General features: G+C 53.3%; 7 protein-coding genes across 7 annotated transcripts; 4 read left to right on the forward strand and 3 right to left on the reverse strand.

Annotated features, from left to right (window-relative positions):
• Window positions 1-1,831: 1,831 nt before the first annotated feature.
• Window positions 1,832-3,539, forward strand: N7498_002462 (copper fist DNA-binding domain-containing protein; the record flags this gene model as incomplete). Its single annotated transcript, XM_058449524.1, has 3 exons — window positions 1,832-1,976; window positions 2,039-2,194; window positions 2,254-3,539. Exons 1-3 carry the CDS (start codon window positions 1,901-1,903, stop codon window positions 3,537-3,539), a joined length of 1,518 nt encoding a protein of 505 aa, XP_058311868.1. The 5' UTR covers window positions 1,832-1,900.
• A 2,700-nt stretch (window positions 3,540-6,239) lies between these two features.
• On the reverse strand, window positions 6,240-8,020 carry N7498_002463 (putative alanine aminotransferase; the record flags this gene model as incomplete). Its single annotated transcript, XM_058449525.1, has 2 exons — window positions 6,240-7,717; window positions 7,897-8,020. The coding sequence occupies 2 exons, from the start codon at window positions 8,018-8,020 to the stop codon at window positions 6,240-6,242; spliced, it is 1,602 nt and encodes a 533-aa protein (XP_058311869.1).
• Window positions 8,021-8,438: 418 nt separating this feature from the next.
• On the reverse strand, window positions 8,439-10,163 carry N7498_002464 (proteasome regulatory particle lid subunit RPN7). The gene is made up of 3 exons (XM_058449526.1): window positions 9,669-10,163; window positions 8,789-9,612; window positions 8,439-8,732 (listed from the first exon to the last, which is right to left on the reverse strand). The coding sequence occupies exons 1-3, from the start codon at window positions 10,128-10,130 to the stop codon at window positions 8,540-8,542; spliced, it is 1,479 nt and encodes a 492-aa protein (XP_058311870.1). The 5' UTR covers window positions 10,131-10,163; the 3' UTR covers window positions 8,439-8,539.
• A 1,409-nt stretch (window positions 10,164-11,572) lies between these two features.
• N7498_002465 (putative MFS phospholipid transporter (Git1)) lies at window positions 11,573-13,404 on the forward strand (the record flags this gene model as incomplete). Its single annotated transcript, XM_058449527.1, has 6 exons — window positions 11,573-11,743; window positions 11,850-12,448; window positions 12,500-12,518; window positions 12,576-12,886; window positions 12,937-13,207; window positions 13,261-13,404. 6 exons carry the CDS (start codon window positions 11,573-11,575, stop codon window positions 13,369-13,371), a joined length of 1,482 nt encoding a protein of 493 aa, XP_058311871.1. The 3' UTR covers window positions 13,372-13,404.
• Window positions 13,405-14,094: 690 nt separating this feature from the next.
• On the forward strand, window positions 14,095-15,301 carry N7498_002466 (PEX11 family protein). The gene is made up of 3 exons (XM_058449528.1): window positions 14,095-14,287; window positions 14,431-14,908; window positions 14,968-15,301. Exons 1-3 carry the CDS (start codon window positions 14,221-14,223, stop codon window positions 15,128-15,130), a joined length of 708 nt encoding a protein of 235 aa, XP_058311872.1. The 5' UTR covers window positions 14,095-14,220; the 3' UTR covers window positions 15,131-15,301.
• A 933-nt stretch (window positions 15,302-16,234) lies between these two features.
• N7498_002467 (alpha/beta hydrolase) lies at window positions 16,235-17,347 on the reverse strand (the record flags this gene model as incomplete). The annotated part of the gene is made up of 1 exon (XM_058449529.1): window positions 16,235-17,347. One exon carries the CDS (start codon window positions 17,345-17,347, stop codon window positions 16,235-16,237), a length of 1,113 nt encoding a protein of 370 aa, XP_058311873.1.
• A 523-nt stretch (window positions 17,348-17,870) lies between these two features.
• Window positions 17,871-18,388, forward strand: N7498_002468 (uncharacterized protein; the record flags this gene model as incomplete). Its single annotated transcript, XM_058449530.1, has 2 exons — window positions 17,871-17,967; window positions 18,027-18,388. The coding sequence occupies 2 exons, from the start codon at window positions 17,871-17,873 to the stop codon at window positions 18,386-18,388; spliced, it is 459 nt and encodes a 152-aa protein (XP_058311874.1).
• Window positions 18,389-18,975: the final 587 nt, after the last annotated feature.

An 18,975-nucleotide genomic window follows, 5' to 3' on the forward strand; every position in this document is an offset into this window, starting at 1 on the left:
GAGGTTGGAGTCCTGGACACCGGAATCCTAAGCATTTGCATCTTGATCCCGCTCCCACGACGACCGGAGCGAGAGGGTGGTTTCAAGGCTACGGAACCACAGGATTTTAAGTTCTGGATATGGAGGATCTAACGCTATTAGTTATGCGCATCCCGATCCGTTTTCTTGGTATTCGAAATCACCCGGCGGACACCTGGCCACGGGATATCCAAGGCGATTGGATTCCGACTCACCTCCCGCGCGTATCGGTCAGGTAACCGGAATCCACACACACCGAACATGATTGGCATTCGTCGCCATTGTTACATGCGCAGATCAGGGCCCACCCGCCGGCGCCAAAATCCTCTGCAGCCCGCTCGAAGCAGGAACAGTGACGCCATTCGACGTCCAGCAGCGCCATGACCTGCCGTGCAGGTGCAGCCTCGCCTGTACACCGTACCGTACCGTATCATTTGCTGTGTCCATGGTTCGGCCTTCTTTTTCTGTCCTTTACCCCCTCGTGGCCTACAGTAATTTCCAGCCATTCCCGTCACGCCGCGCCAAGAGATGCAGTAGTGATTACGAATGATCATCGGGCGTATAGAGTATATCCTGCAGGGATTGTGGAAACTTCTGAGAACGGTTCCTGAATGCATCGAGGACAGGGAAGCAGAAGAGTTTTCAAATCCCTGCTACCATCCCCTGAAACATCGACCGACTTCATAGGGGCCAAGTGTCAAGGTTGGATGTGCGGCCCCAGATTTCCCTAGCGAGATCCATTTCGGTGGGGTTCGAGTTCGTGCGATGAGACCCTGCTCCGTGGATCCCTCGAGCTTCCCAACTCTCTTTGACTTTGTCCGCGTTCACCCTCGTGGTACTTGATAACCTCCTTGCTACCGGCCCGGCTACTCCTGAGTACTCCGATGTACCCCCGGGTACAGGATCTACCGCGATGACTCGACGGAAACGTGTCGCCACGCAAGGCAGGTCTTTCCGCACGGTCTCGTCTATAGACCTGAGAGTCTGTGCGGTTGAGATGCACGGGTACGGCTACGGTCGATCTTCAATGGTCTAACGCTTAAAAGTAGTGGTCACTGTGCGAAGGAAATCCAGTAAAATAAACCCTAAGGGCCGTCCAAAGGCCCGGTTGCTGGTGGGACCGTCGCGTCCCTCGACGCCAGAAGGTGGATACACGACTTTTCGAGGAAAAGACGGTTTGCAACCCAGGTCGCAAAGCGTAGAACCCGCATCCGAAAGGAGACCATGCCATGCAGGAAATCGAGGAACGATCGGAGAACCTTGGGAAGAATTCTAGGATGTGTTACGGGATCCATTGTCCAGTTGTAACCGTTTTGTAAAGTCGTGCCTGTGCCTCTCTACGGACGGGCACGGAGACCACAAGTGCGGTAAAAATCCCCTTCCGCCGTTAATAACCCTCGCCTCCCTCTTTCTTTCTTCCCTGTGCATAGGGTGTTCGTCCAACTCTCTACATCGATCGCGCTTTCTCTTGGCCGCCACTACCGGTACTTGGTGTCCTGTCTCACGACCGGCGCCAAACGGTGCGTAGGCTTGGTCCCCCATTCTTGTCCTCCTTATAGGATCTTCCCCGACATCGCCCTATACCCAGATCTCGAACAACTTCTTCTTCGCCCCAACTGCGAATCTCCACTCCGTTGCAAGACTTTATACTGCTGGATCGGCGTTCTTTGAACTCCCGCATTGGGACTTTTCGCCCTTAGATACCCCTTTGTTCTTTCTGTTCCTCGGCCCCCCTCTCGACGAAGGCGTCCAAAGTACTCTCGCCTTGACGGCTCTGTTTTCTGGTCCCTCCGTGACCTTCTCGTTTTTGAAATCTTTCTACACACCTCCATTTTACCAACCCGCGATTCATCGCATGTGTCCCTCTCAGTAACCACACGCGATGCTTATCGATGGTGAGAAGTGGGCTTGTGAAGCTTGCGTCCGGGGTCACCGGGTCAGCAGCTGTCACCACAGCGGTACGTCAACCTTGCCATCAACCTTTTCACTTCGCAACTTCGATATCTAACTTCTGCGATAGACCGCCCTTTGACCCACATCAATAAAAAAGGCCGCCCAGTCTCTCAATGTACTCACTGCCGCGGCCTACGCAAGTCTCGAACGACCCACGTCAAATGCGACTGCGGCGACAAGAAAAAGAAATCCGACGACTGCCATGGTGACAAGCGAGATCCGAGTGAGCATAGCACGTTAGGCGCTGGTTTCCCGGTTCCCCATTCTGATATGACGTTACAGAAGACTCTCTCCACCGTTGTGGCTGCAGTCATGGCCAGCGCTGTACTTGTGCGCTGAAGAAGGAACACCTGGATCCCGTTCCTGAGACCGGTCTGCCTTTGGCTCAGCCGTCGATTCCTGCTGAACATCCGCGGAAACCCCATCTTACTTCGACCAAGTCCGAGTCGATGTTGACCATTTTCCGCGACGGTCACCACAAACCCGCCCACAAGCATAATGACATGGCCCACAAGTGCGGGTTGCCCTACACAATCCCACGATCACATACCATTCACCACCCCTCCGACGTGCCCCGCCGCTCCGTCGACCACCTCCCTTTGACGTCTGCATTTGTCCAGGAACCTCGTAGCCTCATGGACTCGTGTCCTCAGTCGCAGCAGACCTCGCAAGAGAGCTCACCCGACAGTGCGTCTGTTGCGTGTGCTGACGACGTGCACACCTCCACTTCTCTTGACCCATCCTTCTTGGACCAATTTGCGGCGCATACTCTCCCGCCCTCCGCAATGGATAAGAAACCGACGGACGGTTCCTCGAACCCGACGTCGGCCCCCGCCACCATGGACAAGTTCCCCCTGGAGCAAATCATTACTAGCGTGCCCCCTCTCGATGTCTCGTCCTATACTTCCTTCCCGGCTACATCGTCCAACTCGCCGATAACATGCATGGCCTTCCAAGACCAGTACCAAGAAAACTACTTCGCGTCCCCCGATTCCGATGTGCCTCTTGGGTCTGCCGGTATGGGTGCACCGTCGGTCGATTGGTCGAGCTTCCCGTTGTACTCGGACGTTCCCGCGTCCACCAGCACGCAAACTCCGTCATACGCCAGTTTCGACTACAACTCGTACCCCTCAGGCCTGCCACCCCCGTCGTCCTCCGGCGACATCTCCGAGGCTGACGAGTTTGGTCCCCTGCCGGGTTTGGGACACACTGGTAGCAACGACCATCACGATCTCCACAGTGTGAGCGAAGCTTCCGACATGGACCAGCTCCGCGCCAGTTCCGCCTCCTCACTGGTCGGTCTGCCTCAGACGCAGCTGCTTTCATCGAATGACCTCGAGTCGATCAACATCGATGACTTCCTCAAATCCGCCAATGAGTCCACGGCCGCGCTCGAGCATCAACTGCAAGCCAGCATGGGGGTCGAATCGAAACCGGTCCCTGCGCAGGACATGTACTCCATGTCCCAGTCACAGGACTCGGTGCCCATCTGGCCGGCGGGCCTTTTCGACTCTGCCTCCACTCCACCCATGGACGAGAACTACTTTCACCAGCCGTGGGCACAATAGTACTGGCATCAATGTTTTGCCGTTCCTTGTCTTCTAATTCTCTTGGGGTCTCCGCTACCTTGCGGCACCTTACCACCACCTCCACACCGTCTTCATGACCTTGATGAGAGATGATGATAAATGCCTGATATTTTTTGTGTTTTATTAGCCAGTCTAGATCTCTTCACGCTAGCATGCAATTTAGAGGGGTTCTGCGATTTGGACCTGGTTTACATCTGTATCTGAAGACTCGGACCGTACACTGTGTTGACCTGTTTCATTCCACTTTGTATAGACCCTGTGTTACTTTACATGTACTATGTGAAAATGCATCCACCTTGTGGCCCACCACCCCCTAGATAAACAATACCGCACGTAAAACATCCGACGTAACTATCCTGACCAGTCGATACCGAGTCTGAAAGATCCGCGTGAATACCTGGATACTTGGATATACATACTCACCTCAGCCAAGACACGATCTGCCGCCTGCACCCCATACCCAGACAGGCACGAGACCCATCGGCAAGAACCTCCGAGCCAAAGAAAGGGATGCGCCGCGGAAATAGGGTTCGCGATGTAGCGGTGAACACCCCGGAACAACTGTCTCAGATCATCGCAATGCAGGTCTCTCACACTAAACTCTACCCAGGCAAGCCGATCCGCGCAACGCATTGACGGGGCGCGTCAATCGCTTTGTTCTCTCCGACCATGCATGATTTCTTGTTTTATTGGCCAGCGACTCCAGGCTGGGACTATACACGATCTCAAGGTCATGCCTACGTACACCCCCCCCTGCCCCCATCATGCTATACCTATACAACTTGGAAGTAGCGGTGAACACAGTCCAGTATGGAAACAAAACTAGTGGGCCCAACCACCCCAAGAGTGCATTCCAGCTGAGCACCCGCATAAGCTGCATACCAAGCTTTTCCCGTCCTGATCATCATCGTACATGTACATTGTACACGTACATCGCACGACGGTGAGTGGGTACATACCACTATGCACGCTGCAGCGTGGAATCCTCGCGATACAAGCCTCGGGTGCAGGCCTTGGCTAATGCTTAGCTAGGCACGGTCCCTGTGCGACGTGACCGGTGTAGGGGGTGACCCTGTTCTGGTTCGTTGAGATGGTGATGGCAGGGGCAGGGATCTTCACGATCATCATTACGCGGGAGATGATTGTTTCGGTAGGGCTCTGACGTGGAGAGTTAGATGTGTACTGTAGGTTTGTTTTGATCGTCACTCATCGGCTTCGCTTCTCTACCACAGGTATAATCAGGTATAGGGTGGTCGAATTGCAGTACATCATATGTACTTGCCATCCAGACTGGACTGACAACCGCATTGGTACTGCTGACGTAGTGTCTCAAAAGTTGCGATTGCGACGAAGCAAGGGAGGTGAGATCCAGACGGGATACCCAGTCGGTCCTGGGTGGACGTGGATTTCATTCCGCCGCTGCATTACATTGCATCGATACTCGGATGATTCGGCATCTCAGGAATTCAGGTGTCCATGTGCCACTGCATGCTTCGGAGCTATGTGTGGGTGCTGGTCGCCATGCCGCTTGTCTGTATCTTACCTCAATGTATTGGGTAGTAGGCATACTTCTGCATTCGGGTATGTAATATATGTTGTTATTCTAGTAATGTAGCATCCGTCAATATCATTGGAAGCCGTCTCCGTACTTTAGAACTTAATTCCGCCTTACGTGGGCTACTTTGAGTCAATGAAGCATGTTGGAAGACAAGTTAGACTTTGGGACGGCCCAGCTTTTCTTTCTCAGCGGTCGCGAAGGGCACTTAGAGTCAATATACACGAATCAGGTAATTGATTACCTTGCATGTATGCGCTCTCCGCTGAATCCGGTTGATTTCTTATGCAGCTTTGTTCTTTTCTCTCGAGGTCGGCTGACACGACCTGGCGCAGACTCGGTAACCAACTTAGGGGGCGGCGTCGCCGGAACTGACTATTGGAAATTAGCTCGCGCCCGGTCTCAGACGGGCAAAAGCTTAGCGTTGTCTAATTTCGCTCCGGAACGCGGATTCGTCGGGCTTTTAGGCTCGGCCGATACGACCTAAATGGTTAGTGCGCTATTCTCGCCGCCCATCTACGTCTGTTCCACGCTTGTTCTATGACCCAATTATCAAACGTATAGGCAATTTTTGACCGATGAGGAACCAATTATTTTTTTCTTTTGGTTACCCTATACCTGGCGCATGCCACTCAAAGCAACAGGGTCATGCGTAATATAGATACACTAAAAGGTGAAATCACTTGGATATTGCTCAGGCTCGGTGAGCGGAGGGGTGAGTCTGCTCGCCCCCAGACAATATCCTCTTTATGTGGATTTATACACATAGGATCAAGTCTGTTCTAAAAGAGTTCCCTCCTGCGAGATTACATTACCCAGGTAGACAATGAAATTGAAAAATAAATGTTGGATTTAAGCTGCACGAAGGAGGATGTGTTCATTCTTCTGAAACTGTCACCGAAGAAACAGCCAGTATGCATAAATGATATAGGTAGCTGGAAATTTAGCAGCTCCTGAGACAAGTTGTCTATATATGGTATCAATAAATATAAACGCCCGGATCCATCAGGTCCACGGGCGGATGGAGAAGAAGCGCAAGTTGAAGATTCGTCTCGCATAAAGGCGTGAGAAAAAAAAACAAGGAAATCTAGACACAGGCCTAGCTATTCCTCTCCATGAAGCCTTTACCGGTACTTCTGCAAGAAGTCGGCGTGGAACTTCACGATGCGCTCAACCCAGTCAGTGCCGGGGGCCAGGAAGGTAGTGCGGAAGTGCAGGGTGTTCTCCTTCTGACCGAAGCCCGAGCCAGGGACGACGCAAACGCCGGTAGCCTCCAGCAGGCGCAGACAGTAGAACTCGTCGGCGACGCGGCCCTCAGCCTTGGCGGCCTCGACGGCCTTGGTGGGCAGCTTGATTGTGGGGAAGAGGTACATGGAACCCTGGGGCTTCTGGCACTCGACACCCTCCATACGCTGGAAGGCATCGTATAGGGCAAAGGCGCGCTTGCGCAAACCGTCGCGGATACCGTTGTACTCCTTCTGGTACAGCTCGTAGCTGGGCTCACCCTGGCGGGGCGGGTTGACCATAGTCTCGAGTAGGCACTGCGCAACGACCGGCGGGCACAGTCCGATACTGACGAGCTTGTAGATCTGCTCCTGCACCAGGGGGTCGAACCCGACCAACTCGAAGTAGCCGCCGCGGTGGCCGCACTCGCCGACCATGCCCTTGGAGGTACTGTGCATGGAAACCAGTTCCACGTCGTCGTACTTGCCGGGCTGTTCCTGCTGCAGCTGGCGGAGACGCTTCTTGATAGAGACGAACTCGCCCTCGAAGACGTTGGTCTGGTAGACCTCGTCGGCTATGATGACCAGGTGCTCCTCAGCGGCGATGTCAATAACCTGCTTGATATCGTCGGCGCTCAGAGAGGCACCGGTTGGGTTGCCGGGGTTGATCACCACGACGGCGCGCACGTCGGTGCCGGCGGCCTTGGCGTCCTTGATGGATTGGTAGATGGCGTTGACATCGGTGCCCCATGCCCGCTGCTCTTCCAGGTAGTAAGGAACGCACTGCGCGTTGAGGAGAGCCAGGGTAGCGGTGTACAGAGGGTATTGGGGGATGGGAACCAGGACACCGGCATTGGGGCTGTTGCAGATAACACTCAGCAGAGTGTTGACACCGGAGGAGGCACCGGCAGTCAGAAAAAGGTCCTGGGGGTCGGCAGGGAATCCATCACGCTCCTCAATGAACTTGGCCACGCTGTTCCGAATGCCCAGTGCACCCTGGCTGTGACTGTAGGCACCCACACTCTGCACATTGGCGAGGAGAGTCCTCGCCCGGTCGATCACATCCTGGTTGTATCCGAAGGAACTCTTGAGGGCGTCGGAGTTCTCCAGCAGCAACGGGTTCTCTACAAGACTGAGAACTTGACGGAAGAAGGTAATGGGTTTCTGGTCGAGCTGCTGAGGGTTTCCGATGTTGGCAAAAATGACGCTGTCGAAGGGCAGGGCCTTGTCGCCGTCGGTTAGACGCTGACGGTACTCCTCAGCCTTCACGGCCAGCTCACCGCGCACGGCATACTTGGCAGCCCGGATGTGAGGGTTGATGTTGTCGATGTTGAGGCATTTGTTGGAATTAAGGCGCTTGGTTTGAGTCATGGTAGGCACTGAATAGACTCGAGCAGGTGTTAGTTTGGAATGTCCGAATCAATGGCAAGTACAAGTCAGGATGTTGGAAAGGGGTTGAGAGTGGAGCCACAGGGACAGCACTCAATCTTATGAGGTCAGAAGGGATTTGGAGGGGCTACCCAATCGAAATATATAGCCCGCACATCATCCCACGTACCTGAGACGGAGAAATCCCCCGCGGGGCGCGCGGTCGGGCGAAGTAGGAGCCCATTCGGCCGGGTAATGCACGCCCGAAACGGAGACGCCCGCATGCTAGAGACGAGCTTAAATTGCCAGGACATCTTTGTCCTTTGTGCGGGGTCTGGGTTTCCTTTCCATGGTTCAGATCTTAGGTCTCGAGATCTCTAGAGTTCACTCGGCTACGAAGAAAAAAAAATAGACTGGGACCCATTGGGCGGTGAAACTACGTGGGTCATCATGTTTCCCCCACACCAGGACCTGATCCGATGGAACAAGTGCGATGGTGCATCGGACGCGAGAGAGGTGGATAGAAATATAGATGTTTGAAGCAGATATGAGTAGAGATCATGCACTATAAAGACCGACGCTGGGCCGTTGCAAGGATCAGCCGATCTTCCCCTCGGGAAGGCCGTTGCCCGACAAGGTGGACTCCGACAGGCGCTCGTTGCCACACTCCGGAACCGCCCGATATGCGGGGGGTAAATCATGTTTGAGTTGACTCAAATTACGTTTTGGACTCCACTCTTCATCAGACATACAATTGCATGTGGTAATTCTAGAAAAAAGGTTGCATGCTAGATAGGGTCATGGCCGGTGGTATCGCCGCTCATACACTTCAATTAACTCCGCTCACTACCCCGAAGACGAACGGCCTGTCCGTACTTCTGGAGCTTGGTGATCAAGGCATCACCGTGCTTCACCACGTCCGAGTATTGCTTGTTCTTGTCGTCGGGGCGATTGGTCTCGATGATGCCGTTGACGCGGTCAATGGTGCATGCAATGCGGTTGCTGGAGATGAATTTGGCCAGATCCCTGGAATTGCAAGTCAGTGAGATATCTTTTTATCCAGAGCGAAGAAAGGTACATACCGGTCCAGGTAATCCACGGTCACACCAAAGTCGTTGGCCATGCTGGTCAGCCCAACCACCCGGTAACTCTGGAGAAGCTGCTGGTAGGCGCGGAGCCGCATTTCACGAACGAACCAGGCCCGGTGCTCGTGCAGGTATCGGTCCTGGTTCAGGAACTCGTCCTCCACACCGGCGAGAGCCACGAAGAACGAACGGTAGTTGCCATTATACAAGCTGTTGACCAGATTGGCCAGCGGTGAGAAGTCCACGGGCACTTCATTCTCGGCGTGCGCGGTGCCGGCGGCGAAGGAGGTGAGGTTGACGGCAGTGGTCGCACCGGCCGGGGTGATTCTCGACTCCGTCGCGTCCTTCATCTCTTCCTCCCGTGCGCCGGGGCCGGAGGAAACCTCTCCACTCAGCGCAGCCAGCTGGTCCTCTCCAGCACCCAGGATGGCCTTGATCTCCGGGGCATCCACCACCTTGTCCTTAAAGTCCACTCGCTTGAGGGACAAGGATCCCGCAAGCACCGAGTAGATGACCAACGCAGAGTAGCTGCACAGCTCGTAGCTCGTGAACGTAGACAGACTGTCTAGAAGGAGAGGCGCGGCGATGCTGTAAGACCGAATTGTGAGAAGGTGCATTCCCTTGTATGCCTTGAGGCGATTCCTCCGGTCCCAGTCTCCACCGCTCTCAACCAGTGTCTCCGCGCGTTCGATGGTCTTCTTGACAAACAAACGGTCACCGAAGAAGAGACCGATGCGGATCATGGCAAGCACCAAGTCGATCTTTGTCCCGAGGAATCCTGTCTTCTCGAGGAGGGCTTCGTGCGACTCGATGGCTTTGTCCTAATGAGCGAGTAGCGTGAGCAATCATCCCTTCGCAGTGAAATGATACGTCCTACCTTATCTCCGACTCGGGCCCAGAATTCAGCGCGCTTTCCCCGTGCGGCCTGCACCTCGGTCTCACCGGCAGCTTCTTCTGCGTCATCCTCTTCCTTCTGGAAGCTCTCCAACTCCTTCTTGTTATCCTCCACCAGTGATTGGTAGAGCTTTTCATCCCAGGGAAAGTCGATCTTGTGCCCCGACTTCCGAGAGGCGAGCATGTTGGAGATGATGAGAGGCTTGGAAGTCCCTGCGTTGTGGGGGTGTTGTGTCACGCCCTCGCCGGAGCTATTCAGGATGCCCTCCACCGGGTGGGCGAGATGCCGGTAGAAAGGGGCCATCTTGTTCTCGGCGATGACATCTTGCAGCTTCTTCAATGATGACTGTTGGGTCGCAGAGGCGCATGCAGGGTTGGAGAGGTTGAAGACATGTTGGGCGAGGATGAGGTCGGGGTACTTGATGTACTGCGGATCAGACCCCATGATTGCGAGATTATGGGGCTGATAGATTGGGGGGTCAAGATGAAGGGATTGGGAGAGAGGTGTGGATGTGTTGATGATGGATCCTGGACCATCGGTGCATCACGTAGCTGGCCCCGAGCTCAGCTGGCGGAACGTTTCTCCGGTCCGGGCCCCAACCCCAAGGTTGATTTTGGAGGTGGTCGTTGGAATCACCATTCCGGCTTTATTTTTGATTTTTTTTTTTAGCCCCGGAATCATCATTAAGATTGTCCACTTTTTGTAGAAGATAGAAGGCCCCATCCGTTAGCAGTGTGTCTGAATGTTGACTGCTGGTCGTGTGCTCTCACCCCGAGACACTCTCCACCGGGATAGAACACCATGGAAGGCCACGAGAATCAAGCCTACATACATTCCCACGGACATGTCGAGACACGCTGCCCATGGGAACTTTGAGGAATTTTCACACACATGCTCGGAGCGATCGCTAAGAGGAGATGCCCCGGAGCACGTGTCCCCTCTATTAAATCCAGACGGCATACCGAACGAATCTACCGTGGGAGTACGGGGCCGGTGCAAGACCCAGTATGATCACCATCGAATGAGCAGGTCGATTCTAGAATGAGACGCGTGGTCGCCTTCCATGATACTTTCCAGGGGTTGAGCCAATGTCCGTTAGAAACGCCAAGTGCCGCCACCGAAACTGGGAATCTGGCAGCACCTGCCTAAGTTAGGACAAGTGGGTTCGGCTCCCCCGATCGAACGGCCCGCACGTGCAACGACCCGGCGACCTCACTGGGTTACGATCTTTGGGTTTTCGCTTCACGGTGTTCAGACTGCACTTTGATAAGGGTGCACGCCTTGGCTCGCGCGTCTCCCGCTCTTCCGATATCAGATCGCCGAGTGCTTCGGTGGTGCGACCACGAGCACTGTACGTAAACCCGAGGCCAACCCCGTAATGACCCCGTGGTTGGAGGCACCTTGTGATATACATACCACTTTTCATTGGCCGTGAAACGGCAAAGGATGCTTAGCTTGACGAGGGTAGGGCCCCACCCCCGTGAATTTGCAGTACCTGAGTGGTACCTGGGCACCCGCGCTTCTAAGCGGACCACTTCGGCGTACCTAACAGGTACCGGAGCCATGTGCCCTGCTAGGAAATACTTACTCTTAGCCTGCTTTCTTTTCGCATCCAAAGTTTGCCCGCCCTACTTAAATTACTCCTTCTCCCTCCTTCTCTCTTTTTTTTTTCTCGACAAGCTTCTCCTTTTCGAACCCAGTCCTCCATACTGGTAGTTTTGATTTCGGGTGGTACCGCCCCTGGCTCCTGCATCTGCTTCCGTGAGTACACTTGTATACCGTCGCGTTTCGAGGTAAGACACTTCGCCCTTGTTTCTACATTCGTCCGCTTAAAGTGCAAGCTGGAAGAAGCCCTCGACGCCCGCTACTACCGCCGATCAGTTACGATGAGCTCCAAACTCGAATCCACCTCGTACGAGGAAAAGGGCGTTGTCCCTCCGAAGGAGGCCAGCCTCGACGTTCCACCACTGGAGGACCCACAAAAGGGCCGCTGGGAGCGCAGTTGGCCTACCATTGCTTGTGGTGCCGGTCTTTTCTCTGACGGCTACCTGAATGGAGTATGTACCAACTTGTTTATTTTTTGCATGCAATGCGGGCTGCGACGATGTCCCAGAAGATCGTTGCGATTTGCAGATCAATAACGCTGACCTACTTCCTATCTAGGTAATCGGGCAGGTGAACACCATGCTGAGCACCATCTACCCCGACGCCTACAGCAACTCCACCGCCAGTCAAAATGTTTCTGCCATTGCCTTCGCGGGCACGGTCGTCGGCATGCTGATCTTTGGATACACCAGTGACCACTGGTCTCGCAAGTGGTCTCTGATGATCTCGACCGTCATTCTATTCGTCTTCGCTGCTCTCTGTGCTGGCTCCTATGGCTACAAAGATAGCACCTATGGCATGTTTGCTGCACTCACGGCCTATCGCTTCTTCATCGGTGTCGGCATCGGAGGCGAGTATCCTGCTGGATCCGTCGCATGTGCCGAGAACACTGGCGAGCTCAAGGAGGGCCACCGTAACCGATGGTTCATCATGTTCACCAACTTCCAGATCGACTTTGGCTTTGTCGTTTCGGCCTTTGTGCCTATGATCCTGCTTCTGATCTTCACCGAGGATCACTTGCGCGCTGCCTGGCGCGTGGCCCTAGGCCTCGGCGTCATTCCCCCGCTGAGTCTGCTTTATCTGCGAACCAAGATGAACGAGCCCCAGGAATTCGACCGTCAGCGCATGCACAAGTTCCCGGTGTCGCTGATCATCAAGTAAGTCTGCCCACACCATCGTTCATTCAACCAATTACTAATTGCACGCAGATTCTACTGGAAGCGTCTGGTACGGTTATGCCCCTTGATATTTTTCCTGTAAAGGAACCGTGCTAATTGTATACAGGCTACGGTCTCACTGATCTGGTTTATTTATGACTTTTCGTCGTATTCCTTCGGACTCTACTCTTCCAAGTGGCTGTCTATTATCGTGGGTAAGCATGCGCCGCTGTGGAAGACCTTCGGCTGGACCACTTTGACCTACTTTTTCTACATTCCGGGCTCTGCCCTTGGAGCCTTTGCAAGTGACTGGATGGGCCCTCGCAACACCCTTGCCATTGGAGTTTTCCTCCAGGGAATCGTCGGCTTCATCATGTCTGGATGCTACGAGTATCTTGCAACTCCGGAGAACGTGGCCGCATTTGTCGTCGTTTATGGGTAAGTCATGTCGGCATGGAGCTTCGGTTTCTCTTATCTAACTTGAATAGAATTTTCCTTGCGCTCGGTGAATTCGGCCCTGGTGACAACATCGGTCTGTGTGCTGCTAAGACTAGCGCCACTGCCATCCGTGGCCAGTACTATTCGTACGCTGCGGCTATTGGCAAGATCGGTGCCTTCGTGGGCACTTATGTTCTTCCCATCGTCAAGAAAAATGCCCCCAATGCGGTTCGAGCTGGCCAGGATCCCTTCTTTGTGTCCAGCTCCCTGTGCATCTTCAGCGCCTTCCTGGCCTACTTCCTGCTTCCGCAGATCAACCAGGTATGTCTTTCACCTCAAAGTCTAGAGGGAAAGTATGAGCTCACACACCACAGGATACAATTACCAACGAAGACGCCAGATTCCGTACCTATTTGGCGGAGAATGGCTACGACACCTCGACCATGGGCACGGCCGGGTGTGTCAACGGCATCGAACAGGAGTAAACCGACGCATCCTTCGCTACAACATGTCTCGACATTCTGACTCGCTCCATTAATCAATCCCCTTGCGCCCTATCGGCCTCCCTGCCCTATGCTCAATGAATCCGATTCCCCATGCGACAAAACGTTGCCCGCCTCAGCCATGTGATGATTGACGAGACCTTAACAACGATCCAGAGATGACGGCGACGACGCACCGAATGAGCCCTAGCGACATCCTCCATTTCACGGCAGCCTCAGCGACATAATTGAAACTGTGATGAGAGCATTTTTCCGTGCTGATCTGCGGGTGGTCTGACTCGGTGGTGCAATTTCGGCTCATTTGATGCCTTGTGTACGATATCTTAAAATGGTAGCCTGCCTAAATATCTAATGGCGCAGACGACCGCATTCTTATCGCGTCCTACCGTATTCGTTTTCCTATTCCGGCGTTCGTAGTGAGATACTCGTAGACGAAAATAGATCGGAAAGCTTGTCGGGCCTACGAAGACTATCTTTTCTTTCTATGCAAACAAGAACTGTTCAAGTCAAATAGGATAGACAGGCAAATAAATAAAAGCGACAAGCATTTCACGTGAAAACGTGAAAAACGTAGTCCGTGACGCTGACGAGGGGAGAAACCCGGGCTGGGGAGACTCCGCATCAGCCGAGGTCTGCCATCCGCGGCTCCATACGCCGGTCAATTACCGACCCTTTGGCATCCCCTTTCATCACTGGCATTTAACATTTAACTATCGATCCACCTCCGGTCGATTTGCTCACCTTTCTCTACTACCTCCCAGCCCATCTTCGGATCCCGCATTCCGAAGCCCGATAGATCGAACCTCGCGCGATCGGGAATTGCTTGCCATCATGGTTGCCGACGCTCTCGTCTACCACCCAGCTCTTGCGCACTGGCTGCGCTTCGTCGCGACTACCGGTACGTCTCGTCTCTCTATCACGAAAAATTCATTCCCAAGGCCCAAGGGCTCCGTGCTGGACAGCCAGACGACGATGCCCAACACCCACCCTCCCCTCTCCCCCAGATTTCCGGTTAAGCTAACCCACATTATCCACGCCCAGTCGGACGAGACAAGCTCCTCCGAACACTGCAGTACTTCTCCCGCTTCTACGCGTGGTACCTGTACCGCACCAACCACCCGCAGTCCGCGATCGACCCCTACAATGCCGTGAAGAAGCAGTTCGGCACAACGCGCAAGATCATGCGCATCGGCAAATTCCTTGAGCACCTGAAGGCCGCCTCCGTCGCCCTCGACAACAAGAGCCCCGTCGACCCAGTCCTCCGCTACCTCGCCGTCGGTCGCCAGCTCGGCTATGCCGGCTATCTGACCCTCGACACCATCACCGTGATCGACGCCATCGGCTACCGCAAGCTGGAGTCGGCCAAGCGTTTGCAGGAGAGTGCCTACCGCGCCTGGGGTGCCGGTCTGTTGTGCAGTGCCGTTGCGGGTCTCTATACCCTCTTCCGTCTGCAGGAGAAGGAGAAGAAAATCGACCGTAAGGAGGGTGAGGGTGTCGTTGAGGCTAAGAAGATCGAGAAGTATGTTTTGATTCTATCGTTCACGAGAGGCGTAAACGAATGCTAACCGTTTTAATTAGGGAGCGCGCTGCTGCCCGGATACAGCTCATCTCTGACCTGTGCGATTTGACCGCCCCCGCCTCCGCGCTGGGCATCGCCGCTCTCGACGACGGCCTGGTTGGTATCGCTGGAACCGTCAGCTCGCTGATCGGTATCTGGTCCCAGTGGCGCAAGACCGCATGAGCATCAGGCAACTTAGCCTGGATGTGAGCGGAGCACGAGTTCTGGAAAAGCGCCAAAGAGAGTCAACGGAGAACTGGGTTTCTCGAGTTGGCTATTTGGCAGAAGAGAGTGAGCGCAAGAGCGCGTCACCGGCCTACTTTTTGGGCGCGTTTATATCCTTGATTGCAGAGAACATGTAACTTTTTTCCCGATGGAGATTGTCTAGATGCCATATTTTGATCTCCGTTCTCGTAAATATCAAATCTCATTTGTCTATTGAATACCGATGGTGTTGTTTGTGTGTTAAAAATTGAGTGTTTTCATGTAGAACTCCCTAAGATTGAAGAATCCTGCCCGCCAGCACGCCTGTTCATCGTAACCTGTCCTCCCGTGGATATCAGTCCGAAATCTCATCAACATCCTTCTTAGGGTACATCCTGACCCTTTCAGAGCATGGCAAGGCCTCTCAGGCAAGACCCCGGTCGTTTAAACAGGGCAGGTCTAGAAACCGTTAGATCGAGTACCTTGATAGAATCAACATCACGCACCGCTCCACACGAGCCGCAGGTCTTGCCGCCAGAAGAAGCGGCACCGCACTTAGGGCAGGCGGGGTGTGCAGACATGGTGATGATCGTTTAGTGGTTGATCTGCAGGAAGGTTAGAGAACTGATCCCACAAGTGTGTCTGGGAGGGTATTTGGATGATGGGAGATGGGAGATACGCGGGTACCATACTTGGAAGGGAAGGATCTGATAGTGTAAAAGTAGCAGAAGAATAGACGAGTGGGAAGTAGACAGATGGTCAGCGCTCGAGAAAAGAAAAGAAAAGCGACTGTTTACCCCGCCTGGCCCCTCCTCGCCCCGCTTTGATAAAGGCATCGGGTATCGAACTGCTCGGTTTGGGATGTGCAGCGTCTTGAAATTGTACATGTTGGGTCCGCAGATCGTTAAAGTGTTTCTTGTTGGTTTCTGGGTCATGTGGACTAGTGGCTTCGGGTAAATCTTTATATGTAAAGGTTGGGCTATTTTGCTTCGATCTTTTGCGATGTTGAGAAACCTTACTACTAAATAAATGAGTTGAACTACCCTTGGTACAACGAGACAAGAAAATAACGACAAAGCTTGATCAAGACCGATCAGATCGGTCAGACAGGTCAGATCCCCGGCATAGGTCCTTTATCTCCCACATAATCTCCAACTGCTTTATCGCATCCTCATACATCTGATCCCTCTTGGGGTTTCCCATAAAGAGACAAGGCTTCTTATCAAACCCATGAACCACATCCTCAATCACCGTTCCCCCAACGTGAATCATCGCTCCCTCATCAACGAACCTCTGCAGCCTCTCTCGGAACTTGTTCCCTTCAACAAGGAGCTGATCCCATCCACAGGTGTAAATGGCAACAATAGGCGGATACGCCGCTAACAAGAGAGACGCGGGAGTCAAGCCCGGTGATAAATAGGGATGGGCTATATCAATCTCTTCTGAACCGGGCTTCCTGGGCAGATTCTCGGGGGCCAAGTAAGAAGAATCGAAGAACTTGAAAACAGATTGTGGAATCATGGACTTGCGAGGGGCAATAGGATTTGTTGCATCTCTCTCGTCGCGCGTTTTCGTCCAGTCGACGGCCGGGTAGAAGGCAACGATACCTGCCAATCGGACAGTTTTCGCAACATGTCGTTTCTCAAGTTCTTCATGTAGTCTGAGAGGAACGGTGAATGCTAGATTCCCGCCGGAGCTGAATCCGCTGATAGCAAATCGGTCTGGGTCGAGGTTGTATTTCACCGCGTTCTCCCACAGCCAGAGAATAGCATCGGTTCCATCTTCGATCGCGATGGGGAATGGGTGCTCCGGGGCGACGCGATAACCTACGCTCACCACCACGGCACCCGTGTGAGCGTGGAGCACGGCTCCGAACCACCGCGCATCATCCAGGGGATGGCCGATGGAAAAGCCGCCGCCGTGGAAGTTGATAAGAACGGGTCTTTTGGCGGATAAGTTATCTGCTCTTCCATCTGTTACTCCAGCCGGCGCGGTGAAGAAATAGAGTTGGATTTCCCCTGGCACTTGGCTGGTTTTGGATGGGATTGTCAGGATTAAAGATGGGCGTGGAGGTAATGGCCAAGCTATGTACCGATCCAGCCATGACATGATGGAGTTGAGGCTGCGGTATTTGCGAGCCTCTTTAGCGAGGGCTTCGCGCGTTGGCAGCGTTGGAAGCGTTGGATTTGACGCCATTGTTGAAGCTGAGATATTTTCTGTGTGTTATTTGAGGACATTGTGGATATTGAGAATGTTCATGGACTCAGGTCCCGGATGACGTATAGAAATGGTCAGCGATGGGGATTACGCATGTAAATTCCTGCAATGAACCTCTGAAATAGTCAAGAAACGTGTTTAATAAGGAATCAGAAACGTATTTCTACAGTCAAAATGCAAACGCGAGGAGTAGTTGTCATATGAATCCAAGCCCCAGATGACTAACACATTTAACGGTGAGTTGAAAAACGGAGATCACCCAAACCTAGAAACCCATCTGGGCACTCCATTCCACATATCTTGGCATCAAACATATTCAGCTCGCCAGTGGGAAAGACCTTCAGCCTAGGGAAGAAAGACCCAGGCGCCAGCCATAGCATCCTCATCAGTAAGCACGGCTGAGTTTAAAACGCGGGGCATTGCGGATGCAGCCTCAAACCTCATGTTTCGGTCTACGCCACTGTACAGAGCTCTCCAACGCCCTGCTTTCCTAACTCGAACTATGTCGACGCTACCAAAGCCCCTGCCCGTCGTGCTATGCGGCAAAAGTGTAGCTATCGGGGGACCCGCGGCGGGTCTCCTGCAGCCTGACTATGAGGGTATGTCTCAAACTCCATTATGCGATATCCAAAATCCCAAGACTCAACATGTGCATCAGTCGTCCACTTCATTCAATCAAATGAAGCAGCCCTGGCAGAAATCCCCCACCTCTTGGCGGGACGTGATCCCCAATCTTCCGACGACAACGGCGTCGGCACCCATGAGTACGGCAGACCTGTGCGCGCAGTTATTTTTGGCCGGGGATATTCCCTCGAAGATGTCCAAAAATTCCATAAGGCTTCTGCTGGAAGTAACGAGGAACCTGTGGTCTGGATCGCGGGCGATCCCGCTAAGAAGCCCGATCTCAATGGGCCTCAAACGGGACTAGGGTATGCTCAGGCTGCGGCGGATGGTGTCAAAGCGGTGCTCGAGAAGTGGAAAGAGGAGGGTGCTACTAAGGATGGTATTGTCCTATGGTGAATGGATCGGGTCGCAGGTGTGTTCCAAAGATGGGCATGTATCGTATATGAAGGGAGGCCCTATCGTCGGCTTTTGTGGCGACTTTTGATGCGCACTGTCTCCAGAATGTGTTCTTCTCTCCATGAATACTATGTCGAACATGCAAATGCAATATACTTCTTGAAGGCTATTCTGAATGGCATACAAAGGCCCCAAAAAGATGTTTACAACCGAGATTTGTATTTCCGAACGCCTTGTAAAGGCACGGGCCAGTGAGAAATGCAGATTCGAGAGATTGAACGTCGGACTGAGCGGCAAAGGTAAATTAAACAAGTCCGATTGAGAGCCTTTCGAAGGTTGGCTTGGGACAGTGAAATGTCTCAAATATAAAATTCACATCAAGCCGTTAACTGCTTATGGCTATCGAAGCTTCTCGGAAGACAAGCATTACATTTAGCCATTTCAGGATAGTTGCCATCCCTCAGTGAAAAATTCATGGACAGGGGGTCACAAAATGTATCGCAAAGCTCCGATACCGCCACTTGTAACGGCGGTTCGGCGGAAGACTAACGTTAAGAAAAGAGACTAGAAGAGTACCTGAACACGGG

The sequence above is a fragment of the Penicillium cinerascens genome (genome assembly GCF_028974065.1).
Source record: "Penicillium cinerascens strain IBT 15544 chromosome Unknown contig_1_segment0_segment0, whole genome shotgun sequence".
In the NCBI taxonomy this organism is placed as follows: Eukaryota; Fungi; Ascomycota; class Eurotiomycetes; order Eurotiales; family Aspergillaceae; genus Penicillium; species Penicillium cinerascens.

What these genes read in the sequence shown, in the direction of transcription:
- N7498_002464 (XM_058449526.1), bottom strand. Translation starts at nt 10,130, where the DNA reads ATGGGGTCTGATCCGCAGTACATCAAGTACCCCGACCTCATCCTCGCC. An exon ending in GGGCCCGAGTCGGAGATAAG is followed by an intron (nt 9,613 to 9,668) that starts GTAGGACGTATC and finishes CTCGCTCATTAG; the next exon opens with GACAAAGCCATCGAGTCGCA. An exon ending in ACCGTGGATTACCTGGACCG is followed by an intron (nt 8,733 to 8,788) that starts GTATGTACCTTT and finishes TTGCAATTCCAG; the next exon opens with GGATCTGGCCAAATTCATCT.
- N7498_002466 (XM_058449528.1), top strand. Translation starts at nt 14,221, where the DNA reads ATGGTTGCCGACGCTCTCGTCTACCACCCAGCTCTTGCGCACTGGCTG. An exon ending in GCGCTTCGTCGCGACTACCG is followed by an intron (nt 14,288 to 14,430) that starts GTACGTCTCGTC and finishes ATCCACGCCCAG; the next exon opens with TCGGACGAGACAAGCTCCTC. An exon ending in GAGGCTAAGAAGATCGAGAA is followed by an intron (nt 14,909 to 14,967) that starts GTATGTTTTGAT and finishes CGTTTTAATTAG; the next exon opens with GGAGCGCGCTGCTGCCCGGA.